Source organism: Grampus griseus (genome assembly GCF_964374135.1).
Source record: "Grampus griseus genome assembly, chromosome: 8".
In the NCBI taxonomy this organism is placed as follows: Eukaryota; Metazoa; Chordata; class Mammalia; order Artiodactyla; family Delphinidae; genus Grampus; species Grampus griseus.
Window position 1 is genome coordinate 54,198,639 of NC_139002.1, and position 21,186 is coordinate 54,219,824.

Consider the following 21,186-nt stretch of genomic DNA (forward strand, 5'->3'; position numbering starts at 1 on the left):
CCTCTCCCGTTGCGGAGCACAGGCTCCAGATGCACAGGCTCAGTGGCCATGGCTCACGGGCCCAGCCGCTCCGCGGCATGTGGGATCTTCCCGGACCGGGGCACGAACCCGCGTCCCCTGCGTTGGCAGGCGGACTCTCAACCACTGCGCCACCAGGGAAGCCCCCTATAAGAAAAATTTTAACTTTTCAGAGATAGAACTGTCTTATAGAAGAAGGAGTGTTGGCGTAATGCTCAGCCTTATTTTATACCTGTGTTGTCTTGGACATGTCACTTTATCTTAGTCTCGTTTCCTCATCTGTTAAGTGGCTTATAATATCTCTCATGTTTACATCACAGGGTTGTCATGACACTCAAATGAGATCCTGTCTGTGAATATGTGTATAAATTGTGAAGTACTACACTATGCAAGGTGGTGGGGTTGTTATAATATATAAATATATATGTAACTATAAAAATTTGTATTAATGCCACAGCAAGGATATCTGAAATTCTTTTTGATAACTTCTCTTTTGAGGGCCCCCAACTATGCCAGTCTTAGTAAGATTGTTGGCTAAAAAGTTTGGACCTGATTGTACTGGACACAGACCCTGTGATACCCCTAGTCCTTTGACCAGTATTTTGGGGGTAACTGCTGAAACCTATGTGAAGCACTTTCATGGAAAAATAAGGAACTTGGATGATTTCAGTATTTCCTGCTTACAGATTATATTTCTTGTCCATAATAAAATATAGAGTTAAACAAGCCAGCTGTTAGTGATTTTATTTTTGAATTCACATTTTAAAGCCTTGTTTTGATTTGTGGATATTTTAAAATTCAGAACAATCCAGTCATTCATCAGATTCCTTCATTCAGCGTGTACTGAGCATCTACAGTGTGCTGTGTGTGTGTGAGGGGATGTTTTAGAGGAATAATTCAATGATATGTTATCATCTGAGTAGGCAGTTAGAAAAGTAATCCTTAAAGCAGAGTCATTCAAATTTTTTTTTTTTTTTTTTTGGCAGTACGTGGGCCTCTCACTGTTGTGGCCTCTCCCATCGCGGAGCACAGGCTCCGGACGCGCAGGCTCAGTGGCCATGGCTCATGGGCCGTGGCATGTGGGATCGTCCCAGACCGGAGCACGAACCCGTGTCCCCTGCATCGGCAGGCGGACTCTCAACCACTGCACCACCAGGGAAGCCCCAAATTTTTTAGTTTTGTACCCCATAGAATCTAAAATTCATTTATGTGAAGCTGTATGAATAATGAATCACAGTGGTGAATTGAAAAGATTTTCACTTAGATGACTATAATTTGACTCAAGTGCTTTATGTTATTTAAGTGATTTCAAATCCAAACAACTCTAAATTACACAAGTATGATTATACTTCAAAAGTAATTAATAATCTAATCTTGCTAATAATAATAATTGTTACTATTTATAGAGTTCCTAGCCCACTAAGCTAGGCACTTTTAGTCATACATGCATACACCTGCACATACACCCATTTCCTCATATACAGGCACATGTAAATATATGCCTGTACATACACTTATATACATACTCACTTTTTGTTTATAATTATTTTAAACTCCTTGAGGTAGATATTACAATATTTATTTTATAAATAATAAAACTAAGGTTTAGAAAAGTGTAATTTGTCCAAGGCCACATAGATAGTAAATGATACTTCATGCTCTAAAGCCCATGTAGAATTGCTTCCTAGTGCGGGTCCAGTCATATATTGGGAGCTGCAGTTATGCAGCTGAGGCCCTGCTGTTTTACTAGTTCCTCTGTGCAAGCTAAGAGGTAAACTCCCCTGCTCCAATTCTTGAGTAGACAAATCCGTGATCAGGTAAACCATATATGGTCTTTAGACTGCATATTCATCAATTCAGCAAACTCTGAGCATAATCTGTGCCTTCAAAAGAGTGGATAGGGCTTCCCTGGTGGCGCAGTGGTTGAGAGTCCGCCTGCTGATGCAGGGGACGCGGGTTCGTGCCCCGGTCCGGGAAGATCCCACATGCCGTGGAGCGGCTGGGCCCGTGAGCCATGGCCGCTGAGCCTGCATGTCCGGAGCCTGTGCTCCACAACGGGAGAGGCCACGGCAGTGAGAGGCCCACGTACTGCAAAAACAAAAAACCCAAAAAAAACAGAAAAACTATTCTTTGGGCTTCCCTTGTGGCGCAGTGGTTGAGAGTCTGCCTTCCGATGCAGGGGACACGGGTTCGTGCCCCGGTCTGGGAGGATCCCACGTGCCGCGGAGCGGCTGGGCCCGTGAGCCATGGCCGCTGAGCCTGCGCGTCCGGAGCCTGTGCTCCGCAACGGGAGAGGCCACAACAGTGAGAGGCCCGTGTACCGCAAAAAAAAAAAAAAAAGTGGATGGTTAGGTAGGTTGACATAGGCAATCAGTCAATTACAATACCGGTACTCCTAGGAAAGAGCACCTAACACATGCACAGAAGGCTTCTTGGACGAGGTGTTTCTCAGTTGACTTTGAATGATGAGTATGGGTTATCTAGGTAAAGAAGTAGAGAAGGAGAAAATATGAGCAGAGATACATGAGTACACTATCATGCATGCTAATATCATACTAAACTACAAGATCATGTTAAACTATAAGCAGTTTAGTACTTCTTGGTGTGGGGGATAATGTTTGATTTGATGATGTGTGACAAGATTAAGCTTGGGAGGAACATAGAAGCCAGGTTTTCAAGAACTTAGCTGAAATGACAAGGCTTTAGACTTAAGGCCATCTTGTACAGAAAGAATAGAGTCCATTCTCCTTGGCTTATAGCAGGATGAAAAATTTCAGATATGGGATGTATCAGAAAATTCAAAACCATGTAAAGGTTTGGTTTTCAGTTATCTGTAACTTCCCTGATGGAGCAAAGAAACTTGATTTTCAAGAATATAGCTCCATGGGACTATTTAGAATACAATCACTACTTTGAAATTAATTATGGTAATTGGCATCCTATCTAGAATAGGGTCCTTAGTTTAATGATTTCTTTTTAAGATGTTAAATAATTTAAACCTTATTAGTAAGGCTCCGGAAGTCTTTGACCTTAAAAATTATAACATTTTCAGACAGTTAGATTGTAGACTGTAGGTTTTTATGTTTGTAACTCTGCCCAGGGCTGGTCTTTCCCAGGGCAAATGTAGCTGTCCTAGTCAGCGGCAGTTTTATGTCTCACATAGTAGTCCATCTTTTTTGTTTGTTTGTTTTGGTTTTTTTTTTTTTGGTCTGCTTCTCTTTTTCATCACCTAATGAATAGAGGCTAGGAGCTTAAAATTGAAATAGGCAAACAGTGCATAGACTTACGTTATTATACTAGTTGAGCAGTTTTTGTTCTGAGAGCAGGTTTGACGCGCTTGTTTGTTAAATATCAGTTTTCTTAGTGTTATAGATTGTTAAGTAGGGGTAGTAGTACAGTTGGAGAGCTTTTACCTGAATATATGTGTCTTGGTCAAAGTATACAGGAATGTAGATGTTTTTCCGATTGGTGAGATGCACTTTATGATGAACTCATTATCTTTTCGGTCCAGATTTCCTCCTTCTGTGCTTTCGTAAATGGTGCCATCATTTACCCAGAGGCATTTGAGGATTCTTTCTCTGTGTCTCGTATCCACTGAGTCATCAGCTCTTATCAGTACTACCTTCTCGACATACCTTGAATCTATCCCTTCTCTATTTCCACTGCGCTTGTAACAGTTCAGGTTTTACTATTTTTCAAGTGGATTATGCTGTAAGGTTCTTGCTATTTGTGGATTTAAAATGGAAAGCTTCAGCTATTCTTACATAACACTGGAAACTTGTTACAAATAATGATGTGCAATTTTTTGAGGCTAGAATTTGAATAGTACCCCCTCTTTGCTACTGTGTTGGGAGAGAGCTCAGTTGAAGGCTTTGGAGGAGGACGTTGAGACTGTGGGTTCCAGTAACTTACTGTGAAGTCATTAAAACTTTCATTCTTTGTAGAAAAACAAAGTGCCTGTTAAAAAGCCAACTATTGGGGACTTCCCTGGCAGTCCAGTGGTTAAGATACTGCGCTTCTAATACAGGGGACACGGGTTCAGTCCCTGGTCGGGGAACTAAGACCCACGTGGCTCATGGTGCGGCCAAAAAAAAGACAACTGTTAATGTTGGTGGTAAGACTAAAGAGAAAGTGAGGAGTTCTTAAAAATGTATAGTTTTTATTCATAAAATTGATGTTTTGCATTAAAAAAATGAATGTTAGATTTGGTATTGGCTCAGACCTATGTAACAAACTATATACCATGTAGAGATAAGAAAAAGTGGTTTTGAAACTACTTAAGGTGAACAGCACAATTGCCCTTCTAGAATTGTAGGAAAGGTGTTAACTTGGGTAAGAGTACTCCCAAAGAACATGTAACTTGATATGGAAAATGTGATTGGAGAAAAAGTCTGAGCCTGTATAAACATTTCCATATTTATTAACTTGGGAATTAGAGAAGATTTCCAATATATTCCTTAAGAATGTCTAGGACCTGCTTTAAATAGCCTCCTAACTTGTGTCTCTGCTTTGTTTTGGGTTCCTTCTGGTCCATTAGCCACATTGCTGCCAAGATGATGTTTATGAGTATAAATCTGATTATGTTTCTCTCTTATTTGAAATGAGCAAGTTACTGAATCTCTCAGCCTCAATTTCTCATAAAAAATAAATAAAAAGTGAGGATAATGCTCATTCTTCATGGGATTATTGGGAGGGATACATTTTTAAAATGCAAGTCTTTGTACATTACTGAGCTCATTAAGTATTTAATAGAAATTATCTATAGAGTTATTATTCATAAGGCAAACTCCTTACCATAGCAAACAAAGACCTTTATGACCTGCTTTCTACCGACATGTCTTGCCTCATTTTCAATACCCCCGTCCTATGTTCTATTCATAGAACCACTTGATGTTTCCCACATAACATTTTCTTTATGCATTTAATTGTGATTTCCAGTTCCCCAGATGTACCTCTCTCTGCCTCCACCCCATACTGCTTTTCTTTAAGTTCCCATAGCACCCTTTATAAATGTATATTATAAAATTTCATACCATAATGCAGTAATCTCTTTACTTGTCAATTTCCCTCACTAGTGTGTGATTGTTGAGTGTAGAGTTGATGTCTTTTTATTTTTGTGTACCTGTTCCTGGTAACTCTAGGCATATAATGGAATGGTTGCTAAGTATATATTTGTTTAATGAATGAATGGACAAATGAATGGAAAGGATGGAATGAAAAGGAATGGAGAGACAGTGGAGAGTAGTAGTTAAGGCAAAGGATTCTGGAGCCTGGGTTTATAGCCCAGCTCTGTAATTTACACTGTTTGTGACCTTGAATGAATTACTTCATCTTTTTGTGCCTTCTTTCCCCCTTATATAAAACGTGACTAATATTAGTATTTACTTCATAGGGTTGTAGTGAGTATTAAATGAATTAATATATGTATAAAGCACTTAGAGCAGTGCATGACACCTAGTAGCTCTGTATAGGTGCTAGCTGCTGCTGCTAGTGATTTTATTATTTTCCTGATGATTCAAAACCCATAGGAATCTTTACTATCAAGAATAATGTTATCCAAATATCGTATATTAATGCACATATGTGGAACCTAGAAAAATGGTACAGATGAACCGGTTTGCAGGGCAGAAATTGAGACACAGATGTAGAGAACAAATGTATGGACACCAAGGGGGGAAAGTGGGGGTGGTGGGGGTGTGATGAATTGGGCGATTGGGATTGACATGAATTCACTGATGTGTATAAAACTGATGACTAATAAGAAACTGCTGTATAAAAAAAAATTAAAATTAAAAAAAAAGAATAATGTTATCTTTATGCATTTAAGTTGGTGGCAAACTTTGAATTTGAAGATATTGTTCAGATCTTAAAAGTTGTTTAATTGCTCTGGATTCTTCCTTTTTATAGGGCTCTATGGAGCAAGTCAGTTCTCATTTCTTGGAACAGACGCTTGACAAGAAGCTGATGTCAGATCTGAGGGTAACTTGAATTCTTTGTTGTTTAAACTGGGTTTCTGAAACCAAAATCAGTGTAGCTATAAGCCAAGTTGTGTTGATTTAATTTTACAGCCCATAAATTTGTTAATTAGGATGACTAGATTACATTTTAATTTAAAATCTTAGTAAATTGAACCAAATTACAAGTTACTTTTACAATTGTAAAAGTACTTGTACAATTTCAAGAGGCAAGATTAACTTTCTATTTGTTAGAAACTACAAAGGTCTGGTCTTTGTAGTTGTGACTTTGTCTTTGTCTTTGTGACTCCTTTCAACAGCAGTTCTCATGGAAGAGTGAGTAAATCCTTTCTCTGAACAGTAACAGAATGCCCTTAAGCTTTGACTGTGATAGTTGTCTGACATAGTTGTCAAGAACAAATATGAGTCTGAGAATATGATAGGAGCATTCATTGTCAGTATCTTTATTTTTTATCTTTATTTATTTTTTTTTGCGGTACGCGGGCCTCTCACTGTTGTGGCCTCTCCCGCTGCGGAGCACAGGCTCTGGACGCGCAGGCTCAGTGGCCATGGCTCACGGGCCCAGTCGCTCCGCGGCATGTGGGATCCTCTCGGACCAGGGCACGAACCCGTGTCCCCTGCATCGGCAGGCAGACTCTCAACCACTGCGCCACCAGGGAAGCCCCTGTAGTCTACTTTTTGTATTTACCACTACCTCATATGCTTTTTTTTTTCATATTAACTTCATACTTACCATTTTTACTGATAGCATAATATTCTGTTAAGTAGATGTGCCATCATTTTTTTAGCCCTTTGTTATACATTTACAGTTTCTCCTTAATTTTTCTACCATTATAAATCACATATAGAGAATCACCTTCATGGATATTAGATCTTTTCTTGTTTTGATTTATTCCATAAGATGAATTCTTGGGAATGGTTGGGGAGTTAGTATCTGTGCTTCATGAAACATTGCTGCATGGCTTTCTTGAAGGACATTCCCTTCATTTGAGGTCAGTGATTGCTTAAGTGTTCTTTGTGTATACTGGGGTGGAAGTGCAAAGAAGGACATGCTCATGGTGAATGGTGAGGGATGGGTAATGCAAAGGTTTCTAAGACACTTTGCAAGGTACAAACTTTACTTCTGCGTCTGACCCACATCCTTGTAGGCGTAGGTGCTATATTTCATCAGTGCCTTTGAGATGATCAGCCATGAGGATGTGGGCTCACACCAGGAAGGTTCACAGAGGCTGATATCTATGCCAGTTTATTCATTTATGAAGGTAACTGTAACTGTCAAGTAGACTCAATATTTACTTTAGCTGACTAGTACATTCCCCCTTAGGCAATCTGTGAAGAAAGTAAATTTACTAGACACTTGCTTGGTGAGCATAGTGTTGTCAAATAGAGGCTTACTTCTATGGGATGAAAAAAATTATTTTCTAGGGCCAGTGTATTGTCTACCCAGGATGGTGCTTGGAAGGACACTGCCATTATTTACCTCTCTGGTTCTCCCTTTCCTGTGTTGCCATGGCAAACATAACCACCTGTCCAGTCAACATTCTTGTGCTATCTTTAATGAAGTTACTATCTTTAATAAGGTTACTATCAGCTATTGATGACCTGAGAACCTTGATCTTAACTTCAAGTTGAATTTGCATTTCTCTGCTCTGATCTATTGAGTATTTTTTTTTTAAATGTAACTCTCAGAGAGCAATCTTATTTCCTACTTTCTCATGTTCTTGGGGTGCAACTTAGTTCTCATGAATCTCTATCAAGTGGTAATTGTTGTCTTCTATAGAGGAAACGCACTGCACATGAACGTGCCAAGGAACTTTACACTTCAGGAGAGTTTTCCAGCGGCAGGAAGTGGGGAGATGATGCTCCCAAGGAAGAAGTAGATACAGGGGCTGTGAACTTGATCGAGTCAGGAGCTTGTGGAGCCTTTGTTCATGGATTGGAAGATGAAATGTATGGTAAGAATGACTTCATAAAAATAACAGTGCCCATTTACTGAGTGGCTGCTATGTGTCTGGCATTGTACTGAGTGATATATACAGGTTGTCTCACGTAATCTTTATAGTCACTCAGTGAACTATCTACTATTATTTTAATTTTATAAACAGAAGAGGTTGAGGTTCGTGTGGTATGGATCAGTGGTTAAGAGCATGGACTTTGGGTTCAGTCAATTTAGGTTCAAATTCTAGCATTTTTGTAAAACAAGGTTAATAGCAAGTGTTTCTGAATTGTGATAATGAAATGACATTACATATACATGACATGATACATAACCCAGTTATAGTAAGCACTTAATAAATGGTAGTAAAAATTGATATTTATACTGATAACAATTGTACTTTCTTATTAGTCACTCAGCTAGTAAGAGACAGAAGCAAGATTTAAACCCAGGTTAGTCTGACTAACTAATGACTAATCAAGCCTTTATTTTGCCTTCATTTTTGAAAAATAGTTTCACTGGGAATCAAATTCTAGATTAATAGTGGTTTATTTATTTTTTTGTCCTTTAAACATCTTGTTCCACAGTTTTTCAGTTTGCATTTTTCTGTTGAGAACTCTGCTGTCATTTTAAATCTTTGTTCTTCCGTACATAATGTATCTTTTTTTCTCTAGCTGCTTTTAAGCTTTTCTCTTTATCACTGGTTTTAAACGATCTAATTATAATATGCCTTGGTATAATTTTCTTCATGTTTCTTATACCTGGAGTTTGTTGAGCTTCTTGGATCTATGGGTTTGTGGTTTTCATTTGGAAAATCTTTGACTGTTATTTCTTTAAATATTTTTCTGGCCCCATGCTCCTTTGGGGACTCCCAATTACATATATATTAGGCTACTGAGGTTGTCCTGCAGCTCACAGATGCTCTATTCTTTTTTTTCCATGTAATCTTTTTTTCCTATTTGTTTCATTTTGGATAATGTTTATTGCTTTGTCTTGGAGTTCACTAATCTTTTCTTCTGCAGTGTCTAATCTGCTGTTAATTCCATCCAGTATATTTTTCATCTCAGACATTGTAGTTTTCATCCCTAGAAGTTTGATGAGAATTTGCATTTGTTTAGTATCTTCTGTATCGCTACTTAATACGCTTAATCTTTTCTCTAGCTTTGTCAACAGAGAATGTATTTACAGTAACTATCCTGATGTCCTTGTCTCCTAGCTCTGTTATTTGTGTGATTTCTGGGTTGGTTTTGATTGATTGATTTTTCTCCTCATTATGGATTATATTTTCCCGCTTCTATGCGTGCCTGGTAATTTGGGATTGGATGTCAGACACTCTGAATTTTACTTTATTGGATGCTGAACATTGTTATATTCCTATGAGTATTCTTGAGCTTTGTTCTAGAATGCAGTTAGTTCAGATCTTGTTTTTAAGCTTTGTTAGGTGGACCTAAGTAGCATTTAGTCTAGGGGTTATTTTTCATCACTAGTGAAACAAACTCTTCTGAAAAAACTATTGTTGACCATGTATGAGCTTTGGAGATTGTTCCCTCGAACCCTCTTGAGTGGTTCTTTCTCAGGCCTTGGATAGTTTCTTCACAGAACAGAACTTGCCTGAAGACTTGAGGAGGACCCTCTGCAGACCTCCTAGGCTTGCTCTCTCTGTGCATGTCTTTCTGGTACTTTGCCCTATGAACTCTAGTCACATTGGCCTTTCCAGACTCCCAGCTCTGTCTTCTCAACTCAGGGCGACCTACAACCTGGAAACTCTACAGACAGTAAACTGGTATAATCATAAAGCTCACCTCATTTATTTCCTGTCTCTCAGGGATCACTACCTCTTATTGCCTGTTGTATAGTGTGTTGAATACTTTTCTTTCATATATTTTGTCTCTGTTTTTAGTTGTTTCAGATAGAAAGATAAATCTAGCCCTTGTTACTCCATTTTAGCCAGTAATAGAAGTGCTTGCAAAGCTCTTACGATTTCTTCAATATGATGCTCTCCATTTCACATAGATCACAGACTGTCAGTGCCTTGAGATGATTGACTCCAGCCTATTTTCAGTGAGGCTAACAGATGTGGGAAGATAATATTGATTGTCCAAATTTTATAGTAAATTTGTGTCAGAGGATTAGAGCTCAGGTCTTTAAAATGCCTATAAAAATGATACCTCAGAATAGAACTTCTTAGAAGGGCAAGAAAATTACTTTTGAAAGACAATTTTTCTATTAGTAGATATTAGAATTGGGTTACCCTATTCAATTTGCTGTAAGATTTTCTGTATATATGGAAATTAATTAAAGCTACCTCTGCTTATGTTCTCCATGAACTTGATATATGAATTAAAAATTTAAATAGTGTTAGATAATAAGGAATTCCAGTTATTAAAACCCATTTTATCCTAAGACAGGTAACTAGAACCTATTTTATTTTGTTTCTCCTAGCATTTTTGCTTTGTTTAGTTTCTGCAATTGAATTTAATCACTGTTAATGTTTATGTGGTTGATTTCTACAGTTTTTAGTTTGTCACTAAGGTTTACTTAAAGGAACTTAACTTTGGAAAGTGATTAGATCATAACCAGCATCAGGTATGGCAGCTCTCTAATCATACCTATAAAATTCTGGGTAAATCAGGATTTTAGGGACACATTTGCTGGGAGTGAAATGGAGCCTTATTTCATTGGCTATAGACTGTAGTGTAGTATCACACATACTTCTAGTCCTCTAGTTGTTCCATGTTCTCCCTCCTTTCTGGGCCTTTACATGTGGTTCCTCTGCATAGAAAGGCCTTTTTCCTTTCCTCTGGCCTAGCAACTCCTTCAAGTATTATTTTAGGGGTCACTTTCTGAAAAGCTGCCTCTGATCCTGTTGAGTAGGCTATGTGCCTCTTCTGCATTTTCTTCATACTACGTGTGCTCTTCCATTGTATCATTCATCACTCTGTAATGTAATTAACTATTCTAGTCTATAGTGTCTGGGACACAGTCTTGTTCTTGTTCATCTTTGTACCTTCAGTACTAAGCATAAAGCTAGTAAGTAGCAAAACTAGGATCTGATTACATATGTTAAGACACCAGAGGATCAGTCTTTTTTTTATTCTCGAGCAAGCTAATTCCTTTTCTCTGCCCTGGACCCTTAAGGAGACTATTATATATTTTCAACATTCCAAAAAGTCCAGTAGAAATTGTTAATTTAGCTACCTGTAGCTAAATTAATTTAGCTAATTTAGCTACTTGTAGCTACCTGTAGCATGCAAAGTAAAAAACCAAGCTTCTTTGCTTCTGCTTGGAATTGCATCAGGTCAGGTCATACTGATTATCTCATGTTGATCTGAAGTTTCTCTGTGATTCCCTTGATACACTTGCAAGAGTTACACATGAGTCAATGCAATGTAATGGATAAAGCCCTAAGAAGCAGGGTTAGCAGTTAAAACATTTGGGTCCATCTCTGGCTTGCTTTGTAATTATTAGCAATTTCCTGTTTAAATTACATAGATGTGATGTAGAGCAAATCCTTCCCTTCTGATGAAAAAGAGGAATTTATAAGTACCAAGAAAAATCTGAGTCATCTCCCTTTTATGTAGTAACTCTGCTTTTAAGGTGTCTATAAAACCTTTCTTATACAAAAACCAAAGTATATTGGAGAGTTTTAACTACAATTTGAGTGTTTTTCTTTTCTTTTTTGAAACTGTACATTTTATTGTGGGAACCGCTGGAACAAAACAAGCTTGTATGGAAGTCTTGCGACCATGGTCTATAGCTTTCTCATCTCTGTATCCCAACAGTCAGCACAGGGCCTGGCATATAGTACACGTTCAGGCGACAGTGTTAGTGAAAGAATGAAGGGCTTCCTGGATTCAGTGGCTTTACTGTTACATGTTCTGAGCATGTAAAGAGATAGAGGACATGCCTCTGTTTTCAAGGTGCTTACAAGATGTGTACCTAAATCGTAGCTAATATTTATTGAGCTTTTAACATATGCCAGGCAGTGTGCTATGTGCTTTACCCACACTATGTCGTTTACTCCTCCTAACTACTCTGTAAGGAAATGGGTATTATCTCCATTTAACAGGTGAGAAAATTGATACTACGAAGTTAATTTACTTATTCAAGATCACCGTCCAAGTTAGTGGATGGATTACTTTTCACAATTCACTGTGAGGCCTCTATCATTCCAGAGCATGTACCCTTAACCACTATATGATGCTGGTCTAGAATTAGCAGACCTGGGTCCTAGTCTTATCTCTGCTCTCATTCACTTGAGGCAAGTTTATCCACTTTGCTGATTCTTATCTGTAGAATGAGAATAATGATATCGACCCTGTTTTAATCTTAATAATATTATTTTAAAAGTGCTTTTTTAAAAAGTACTTTACTGTGGTTGGACTACTGAGATAATAAGACAGCTGAGTTTTCAAGGAGTCAGGATCTAAACCTTAGTCCCTGTAGTACCAACATCCTTGTTCATAGGTCTGTGTGAAGGTGGTAGCAGAATCTGCAGGCATGGAGGAGATCTCCCAGAGAGAGTTTGTAAAGTAACAGGAGTAGAGAGGGAAACACAAACCTGAATGAGAAGGAATCCTTCTTACATTTTTCCCATGGATCTTAACTTGACGTGCAGTTTTGTTTGGCCCTTTTTCTCTAGAGGTCCGCATTGCTGCTGTAGAGGCGCTCTGCATGCTGGCCCAGTCTTCACCCTCTTTTGCTGAGAAGTGCCTTGATTTCCTGGTTGACATGTTTAATGATGAAATTGAGGAAGTACGTCTACAGTCCATACATACCATGAGAAAAATCTCTAACAATATCACCCTTCGAGAGGATCAGCTTGACACTGTCCTGGCTGTGTTAGAGGTGAGTTTGTTATGCATTTCTTCATCAATACCTACTGAGCACCACTTTTTTTTTTTTTTTAAACCAGGCATTGATGATAAAATTGTGTAGAGGCAGCACAATTCTGCCTTCTCATCATACAACTCCTTCGTGGTGGAGGAGACTGACTATTAAACAGGAAATTAGAATAAAGCTTAGTATTGCTATGATCAGGGAAGGATAGGATGCTCTGGGAATGCAGAGTATCTAACCTGAATTGCCTGGGGTAAGGTTGAGGAGATAGGGAAGAAAGAAGGAATGCTGTAGTGGATACTTGAAGGAGTAGGACTTAATGAGGCATTTTCTTTCTTTCTTTTTTTTTTTTTAATGAAGTATAGCTGACTTACTATATTATATTAGATTCAGGTGTATGAAACATTTTCTTGGGAAGGAGTGGCACTGATAGTAGTAGGGTGGAAGGATACCAAACAGAGGGAGCAGTGTCTAAGGATCCAGAAGTAAGAGTGGATATGATATATTCAAGGAATTGGGAGGAATTCGTTGTAATATAACATAGAGTTGAGAGAGAGAGGAGGGAAGGGAAGTGGCTACAGATAAGGCAGGAGCTAAATAATGAAGAATTCTTTTCAGCCTTGATTTGATTTAATTCTTCTAGTGAATCATAGACAGCAGGAAGGGATCTTAGGGATCAATTCATTCAACCTTGGAGTTTTCAGAAAAAAGGTAATTTCTCTGAGGTTGTACAGGTGATAAGTGTCTGTGCCAGGATATGAACACAGATTTGCCTCCCAGGCTGTACAACTCTTTGTGGTTCTTCAATTGTTTCTTTAAAGTGTCTGGATTTTATTTGCGAGCTCTGAAGTTTTTCATTTATTTATTTGGCTGCATTGGGTCTTAGTTGCAGCTCATGGGATCTTCGTTGCAGCATGTGGGATCTTTTGTTGCAGCATGCGGGCTTTTCTCTTGTTGTGACCTGCAGGCCCCAGAGTGCACGGGCTCAGTAGTTGCGGTGTGTGGGCTTAGTTGCCCTGTGGCATGTGGGATCTTAGTTCCCCGACCAGGGATCGAACCCCCGTCCCCTGCATTGGAAGTCGGATTCTTAACCACTGGACCACCAGGGAAGTCACTGAAGTTTTTCAAAATATTAATAAATGAGAGTTGGGCTTTGATTTCCCACCCCCCTTTTTTAGATATTGTGAAAGGGATAGCAATTTGATGTTTACATATTAGCACTTGTTATAGATTTCTGCTACATACTTTAGAAAACAGGTTAGGTGCTTTGATTTTGAAGGTCTTTATCATTCTCTCAGTTGCTTAGCACTTCTCTTAAGATTTTTCCTGAATTATAAATCTTTATAATTTTTTTCACGTATTTTTTAAAATAAATTTATTTATTTATTTTTGGCTGCGTTGGGTCTTCGTTGCTGCACGCAGGCTTTCTCTAGTTGTGGCGAGCAGGGGCTACTCTTAGATGCGGTGCGTGGGCTTTTCATTGCAGTGGCTTCTTTTATTGTGGAGCACAGGCTCTAGGAGAGTGGGCTCAGTAGTTGTGGCTCGCGGGCTCTAGAGCACAGACTAAACAGTTGTGGCACATGGGCTTAGTTGCTCCACGGCATGTGGGATCTTCCCAGACCAGGGATCGAACCTGTGTCCCCTGCATTGGCAAGTGGATTCTTAACCACTGCGCCACCAGCTAAGTCCCTCGTATTTTTTCCTAGGAAGATAAGTTTTCATTTTTTGTGTTGTTCTCTATGGTTGGTCTCTATAGCCTAGCCCCTTTCCTTTTAGCTTTCATTCCCATCATTCCTCACCTTGAACTTTATGCTGTAGTCACTCCGCTAATCATCCTGCTTTTCTTCACCATTTTGCCTTCATTGTAACTTGTTCTCCTCTGCCTGCAAAACTGCCACTTTTCATGTAGCACACTTCTGCTTATTCCCAGAATCCACACTAGGTAATATATCTAGGAAGCCTTCCTTAACTAACTGTACTGCTGAGTGGGCTAAATAGCACTCATCTGTATTTTTGTAACACCCTGTTTATGCTGCTGTGGCATTTATCAGTAGGTGTTCTGTTTGTTTAATTCTTTATTCCACAAGACTGTGAGCTTCTCAAGGCGCCAGTCTTGATTTTTTCGTTCTTAAATTCGCAGTGCTTTGTAGCATCTACACAAGTAGATGCTCAGTAAACGTTAAGTAGCTGAGCTATATCCCAAGCTATAATTTGACATACTTAATTGTTCATAGGGCCATGATAGGCTTATTTATGAGCACTTTTGTATAAAACTCACAAAGAATTTGTTTAGGTCTAAACTCCTTGACTTGGAGTTGTGTCCATGAATTTTAGACTTATATAAACTCATTGTCTGTTCTTCTACCCTACTGCTCACTGCTCTATATAGTTATTGTGCCTCTGTACTTCACTGTGTTGAAATTTAGCTACCTGACCCTTCCAGCCTTAATTTGTCTCTTTGCTCCTTCCTTCCTTTCTTCCTTTCCTTCCTTTACTTTTTTTTCTTTCTTTTCTTCCTTTCTTTTACATTGAGCTACTACCTGAATTCAACAAGTGCTGTCTATGTACTGGAGGTGTAGTGGTCAAAAACAGATTCCCTGCTCTCATGGGACATATATTCTAAAGACAGGTAGAGTAAACAATATGATTTCAGAGAGTGATAAGTCTTATACAGAAGGTAAATAGTGATGGAGGAATGGGAAGTTTCACTGTAAAGTTAGGGATTAGTAAAAGCCTTTCTATGGAGACAGTGTTTGTGCTGAGTCTTTTTAAAAAATTAATTAATTAATTTTTGTCTGCGTTGGGTCTTCATTGAAGTGCGCAGGCTTCTCGTTGAGGTGGCTTCTCTTGTAACAGAGCAGGGGCTCTAGGCGCGTGGGCTTCAGTAGTTGTGGCTCACGGGCTCTAGAGCGCAGGCTCAGTAGTTGTGGCGCATGGGCTTAGTTGCTCCCTGGCATGTGGGATCTTCCCAGACCAGGTCTCAAACCCGTGTCCCCTGTATTGGCAGGTGGATACTTGACCCCTGCGCCACCAGGGAAGTCCCTGTGCTGAGTCTTTTTTTTTTGGTTCTTGTTTACATATTTAATCTTAATAAACAGACGAACTTGGCACACTAATCTTCAGGACACAAATAAGGAGCAGGCAGCTGGGGCTATGGAACGCAAGTCCGCCGGGACAGCTGGTCGACCCAGCGGCTGGGGCCTGTGCTGAGTCTTAAATGACAAAAGGAAGCCAGCCATGTGAAAGTTGGAGGAAGGACCTTCAGGAAGAGGCAATAGCTGGTAGAAAGGCTCTAAGGCATAGGTGAGCTTTGGTGTGCTTCCAGAACAGGAGTAAGAAGGCTGGTATAGGTGGAACATAGAAAGTAGAAAAGTGGTATGAGATGAGGTCTGAGAGGTGGGTAGGGGCAGGTAGAGTACCTTGGAGGCTGTTGTAAGATGTTTGGATTTTATTCTAAGTATTATGAGATACCATTGGAAAATTTTATGCAGAAGGATAACATAACAATTTACCGCTTTCAACATATCTCATTCTTTTTTTTTTTTTTTTTGAGGTATGCGGGCCTCTCACTGCTGTGGCCTCTCCCGTTGCGGAGCACAGGCTCCGGGCGCGCAGGCTCAGCGGCCATGGCTCACGGGCCCAGCCGCTCCGCGGCATGTGGGATATTCCCGGACCGGGGCACGAACCTGTGTCCCCTGCACCGGCAGGCAGACTCTCAACCACTGCGCCACCAGGGAAGCCCCAACATATCTCATTCTTGAAGTTCATATCAAATAAATTGACTTTTTCCCTCATTCCTTCATTTAAGGCATAATTATTGAGTACCAAGTCCATGTGTCTCTTAATGTAGTTTTCACACTTTATCCATTTATGTCAGGTTTAGTATGTTTGTCTTATCTCCCTGATGAGATTGTGAAGTCCTTAAGTGACCATGTTGTACCCTTTACTGTATCCTTTCAGGGTTTAATGTGGTGACTTGCCCATAGAGGATGCTTAGTAAACATTTCCTAAAACAAATCTACACAGGTTAATTGTATAACTGGGAAGTTCTTAAGAAACACACGAGTCAAAATTGTTTTCTTATTACTTGACAATTGTTTCTCCATTACATCCATATAGCTGCCTCCTATCAGTGGTGGAGATTTGTTCATATGGAAAGCATTATATCTTATTTAAGTGTGCTACATACAGAGCCAGACAGATCCAAATCAACCTGTCATTTCTTCTCTTTGGTCCCTTTTTCCCTTTGTTTGTTTGTTTTTATTATTTATTGACCATCTGTTATGTGCCAGGCACTGTGCGAAGGGGGACACAATAGTGAGCAAAAGCCATGGCCCTGCTCTCATGGACCTTAGAATTTAGGTATGAGGTACACAGACAAATAAGACACGAATGAAGGTGTAATATAAGTTGAAATAAGGAGCTCACGACAGAAAGAAGTGAGGTCCCATGGGGGTATATCATGGAGGTACTTGGTCTTTAGGAGTTGAGGGGGTACAGCAATCAGGAAAAGCTTCTGAACCTGAACTCTAAAGGAGGAATAAGGCACTAACTTGGCAGGAGGAGTTGGGAGTGTGAGGTGTAAGGACATTTCAGGCAGAGGAGCAGGAAGTGTAGAAACTGTGGTGGGTGGAAACATGACACAGTTGAGGGACCAAAAGAAGGCCTGGCAGTAACAGAGCTAGTGTGTGGTATGAGATTAGGCTGGAGGGGGTTGGTGGGACCAGCTCATGCAGAGCCTTTAGAACAACTAAAAGCTATTAAAGGATTTTAGCAGCCTTGCAATTTTGGACAAATTATTTAATCCTTCTGGTTCTTGGTTTTCTCATCTCTAAAGTGAGGATAATTTCACATATTCTTATGTTTCTTTTAAGAATTAAATGAGAGAATTCATGTAAAGCGCTTCATATGGTAGTAGTTCATAATATAGACATACCTCATTTTATTGCGCTTTGAAGATGTTGCATTTTTTACAAATTGAAGGTTTGTGGAAACCCTGCATGGAGCAAGTCTATCGGTCCTGTGTTTTTTTCTTCCCCCTGCACCCCCAACCTATTGGTGCCATTTTTCCCGCAGCTCACTTCATGTCTCTGTGTCATATTTTGGTAATTCTTTCAGTATTTGAAACGTTTTCATTATCATTGTATTTGTGATGGTGACCTGTGATCAGTGATCTTTGATGTTCCTATTGCAAAAAGATTATGACTTGCTGAGGCTCAGTTTTGATGGTTAGCATTTTTAACAATAAAGTATTTTTAAATTAAGGTATGTATATTGTTTGTTTAGATATGCTATTGCGTACTTAACTAGACTATAGTATAGTATAAGCATAACTTCTGTATGTACTAGGAAAGCAGAAAATTTATGACCTGCTTTATTGTGATACTCGCTTTGTCATGGTAGTCTGGAACCAAACTTGCAGTGTCTCTCAGGTATGCCTCAGAAAGTCATTCAAGAAACATTTACTGATTTTTCCTGAGCCAGGTTCTATACTAGGTTCTGAGGATGTTGAGATGGACAGTCCTCTTGCCTCTTAGTTGCTCAGTTTTATAGAGAAAACAGCAATATAAACCATAATTACAAGATCGTATCAAAAGTAAGGTAAGGGATGACATTCTCACCAGAAGGTTAGCATATGACCGCAGGTAAAGGCGGGGGATGGGGGGTGGGGTGTGAAATGGCACGACCTGGACAGGGAACATTGAGAAGTTCACATGTGGCTGTGAGGGAGAAGGGGTGGGAGGTGAAACAGGAGAGGTCAGTAGGGAACCAATTGTAAAGGGCCTGTGTGCTATGCTGAGGAGACTCAGTGTTATCCTAGGGGTGGCGGGGAAGCCAAATGAGGTTACTAAATGGGGGGATGACATGGTCAGATGTGTTTATTGAGAAGTGGGCCCCCCAATTGTATAGGGTAAAGAAATGAGAGAATTGCAGGGTAAAAGAGGGTGCTTAGAGAATAAAGAAGGCTTGTTTCCAACTGAGCTTCAAGGAAGAGTCCTCTGATTCTTAGATTTTGTTATATAGTTATGGATGTGTCTTTTAAATTTTTTAGTTTGATTTCTTTCATGTATTAAGTAAAACTTAAAAGTATAAAACTTTTAGGGGAAATATTTGTGACCTTGTCTTAGACAAAGATTTCTTAGATATGACACCAAAAACTTAATCTATGAAAGAAATAACTAGATAAACTGGTTATCAAATAAAAAAATTTCTTCAAAGAAACACTTGTAAGAAATTTTAAAGATAGCACAACAATGTGAATATACTTAGTGCCATAGAACTGTACACTTAAAATGTACATTTACTTAAAGTGGTAAATTTTATGTTATATATATTTGACTACAGTAAAGAGATAATGGAACCAAATCAAACACATATAATGGCTTTGATATATAAACTGTACCAAAAAAAGGGAGGGGTAGATTTGGATATAGAAACGCACATAGAGGGAAGACAATGTGAAGACACAGAGAGAATGCCATCTACAAGGCCATACAAGGAATGTAAGGTTACCACAAGCTAGGAGGGGGGTTGTGGAATAGATTCTGTGTCGCAGCCCTCAGAAGGAACCAACCCTGCTTACATCTTGATTTTGGACGTCAAGCCTCTAGAGCTCAGACAATAAATTTCTGTTTAAGCCAAAAAAAATTTTTTTTTGAAAAGACATACCACAGACTGGGAGAAAATATTTGCAAAACACACATCTGATAAAGAATATATTTAAAATTCTCAGGAAATTCCCTGGCAGTCCAATGGTTGGGACTCCTCAGTTTCACTGCCAAGGGCCTGGGTTTAATTCTTGGTGGGGGAACTAAGATCCCACAAGCCATGTGGCACGGCCAAAAGAAAAAGAAAAATAAAAAGAATATATATTCAATAATAAGAAAGCACACCACCCAATTAAAAAATGAGCAAAAGATTTGAACAGACACTTAAGCAAAGAAGATAGCAGTGGCAAATAATAAATAAGCATGTGAAAACATGCTTAACATCATTAGTCATTAGAGAAATGCAGATTAAAACAATAGTGAGGGGATTCCCTGGCAGTCCAGTGGTTAGGTCCCTGGACTTTCACTGCTGAGGGCCTGGGTTCAGTCCCTGTTCAGGGAACTAAGATCCTGCAAGCTGTACCACGTGGCCAAAAAACCCCCCAAAAAACAAAACAATAGTGAGAAATTACAACAACTCATCTGTTAGAATGGGTAAAAACAAACAAACAAACAAAAGAAACCCTGACAATATCAAGTGCTGTGAAGATGGGGAACAACTGGCGCTTTTCATATACTGCTGATGGAAATGCAAAATGGTAGAGCCACTTTGGAAACTACTGTGACAGCTTCTTATAAAATTAAATATACACTTAACATATGACCCCACAGTACCACTCTGAAGTATTTACTAAAGAAAACTGAAAACTCATGTTCACACAAAGACCTGTATGCAAATGTTTATTGCAGCTTTATTTATAATAGTCACAAAACTGGAAACAACACAAAATCCTTCAGTTGGTGAATGGATAAATTAACTATGGTACATTTATACAATGGATTACTACTCGGTAATAAAAAGGAATAGCTGCTGATACGCATAACAACATGGATGAATCTCAAATGCATTATGCTAAGTGAAAGTAGCCAGACACAAGAAGCAGCATACTCTGTGATTTCATTTATATGACATTTTGGAAAAGACAAAAACTGTAGCAGAAAATGCATCAGTGGTTGCCAGAGGCTGGGGGTGAGGGGTAGACTACAAAGGGACACAAGGGAAGTGTTTGGGTGATGCAAGTGTTTTATATCTTGATTGTCATGGTGGTTACATAACTGTATTCATTTGTTGAACTCATGGAAGTGTACATTAAACAGGATGAATTTTACAGAATGTAAATTATATGTCAGTAAACCTGACTTTTTTTTTTTTGGCCAAGCCGTGTGGCTTGTGGGATCTTAATTCTCTGACCAGGGATTGAATGCAGGCCCTCGGCAGTGAGAGCGTGGAGTCCTAACTACCGGGCTTCCAGGGAATTCTCAAACCTGACTTTTAAAAAAATGCTTTGGAGATCCCATTTCCCACTAAAAGGAACCAAAATTCCAAAGAGAAATGGCTGATTCCAAGTGTGGTGTAGGAAAGGTAACAAGATGACCTTGTACTGTCTTTGTCATACAGAAAGCAAACATTAGGTATTAGCTATTAGCTATTACCTTAGGCTTATATCAAAAAGACCCAGGAGAGGGCTTCCCTGGTGGCGCAGTGGTTGAGCGTCCGCCTGCCGATGCAGGGGACACAGGTTCGTGCCCCGGTCTGGGAGGATCCCACATGCCGCGGAGCGGCTGGGCCCGTTAGCCATGGCCGCTGAGCCTGTGCGTCCAGAGCCTGTGCTCCACAACAGGAGACGCCACAACAGTGAGAGGCCCGCGT

The 21,186-nt window shown here is 39.5% G+C and overlaps 1 protein-coding gene across 1 annotated transcript in view; it reads left to right on the forward strand.

The window, feature by feature from the left end:
* Nucleotides 1-21,186, forward strand: part of INTS4 (integrator complex subunit 4) — a 113,246-nt gene that overhangs the window by 52,470 nt on the left and 39,590 nt on the right. The window contains exons 9-11 of the mRNA XM_082659635.1: nt 5,926-5,997; nt 7,774-7,948; nt 12,572-12,777. Of these exons, the coding sequence (XP_082515761.1) occupies nt 5,926-5,997; nt 7,774-7,948; nt 12,572-12,777 (453 nt within the window). The remainder of the gene's footprint in view (nt 1-5,925; nt 5,998-7,773; nt 7,949-12,571; nt 12,778-21,186) is intronic.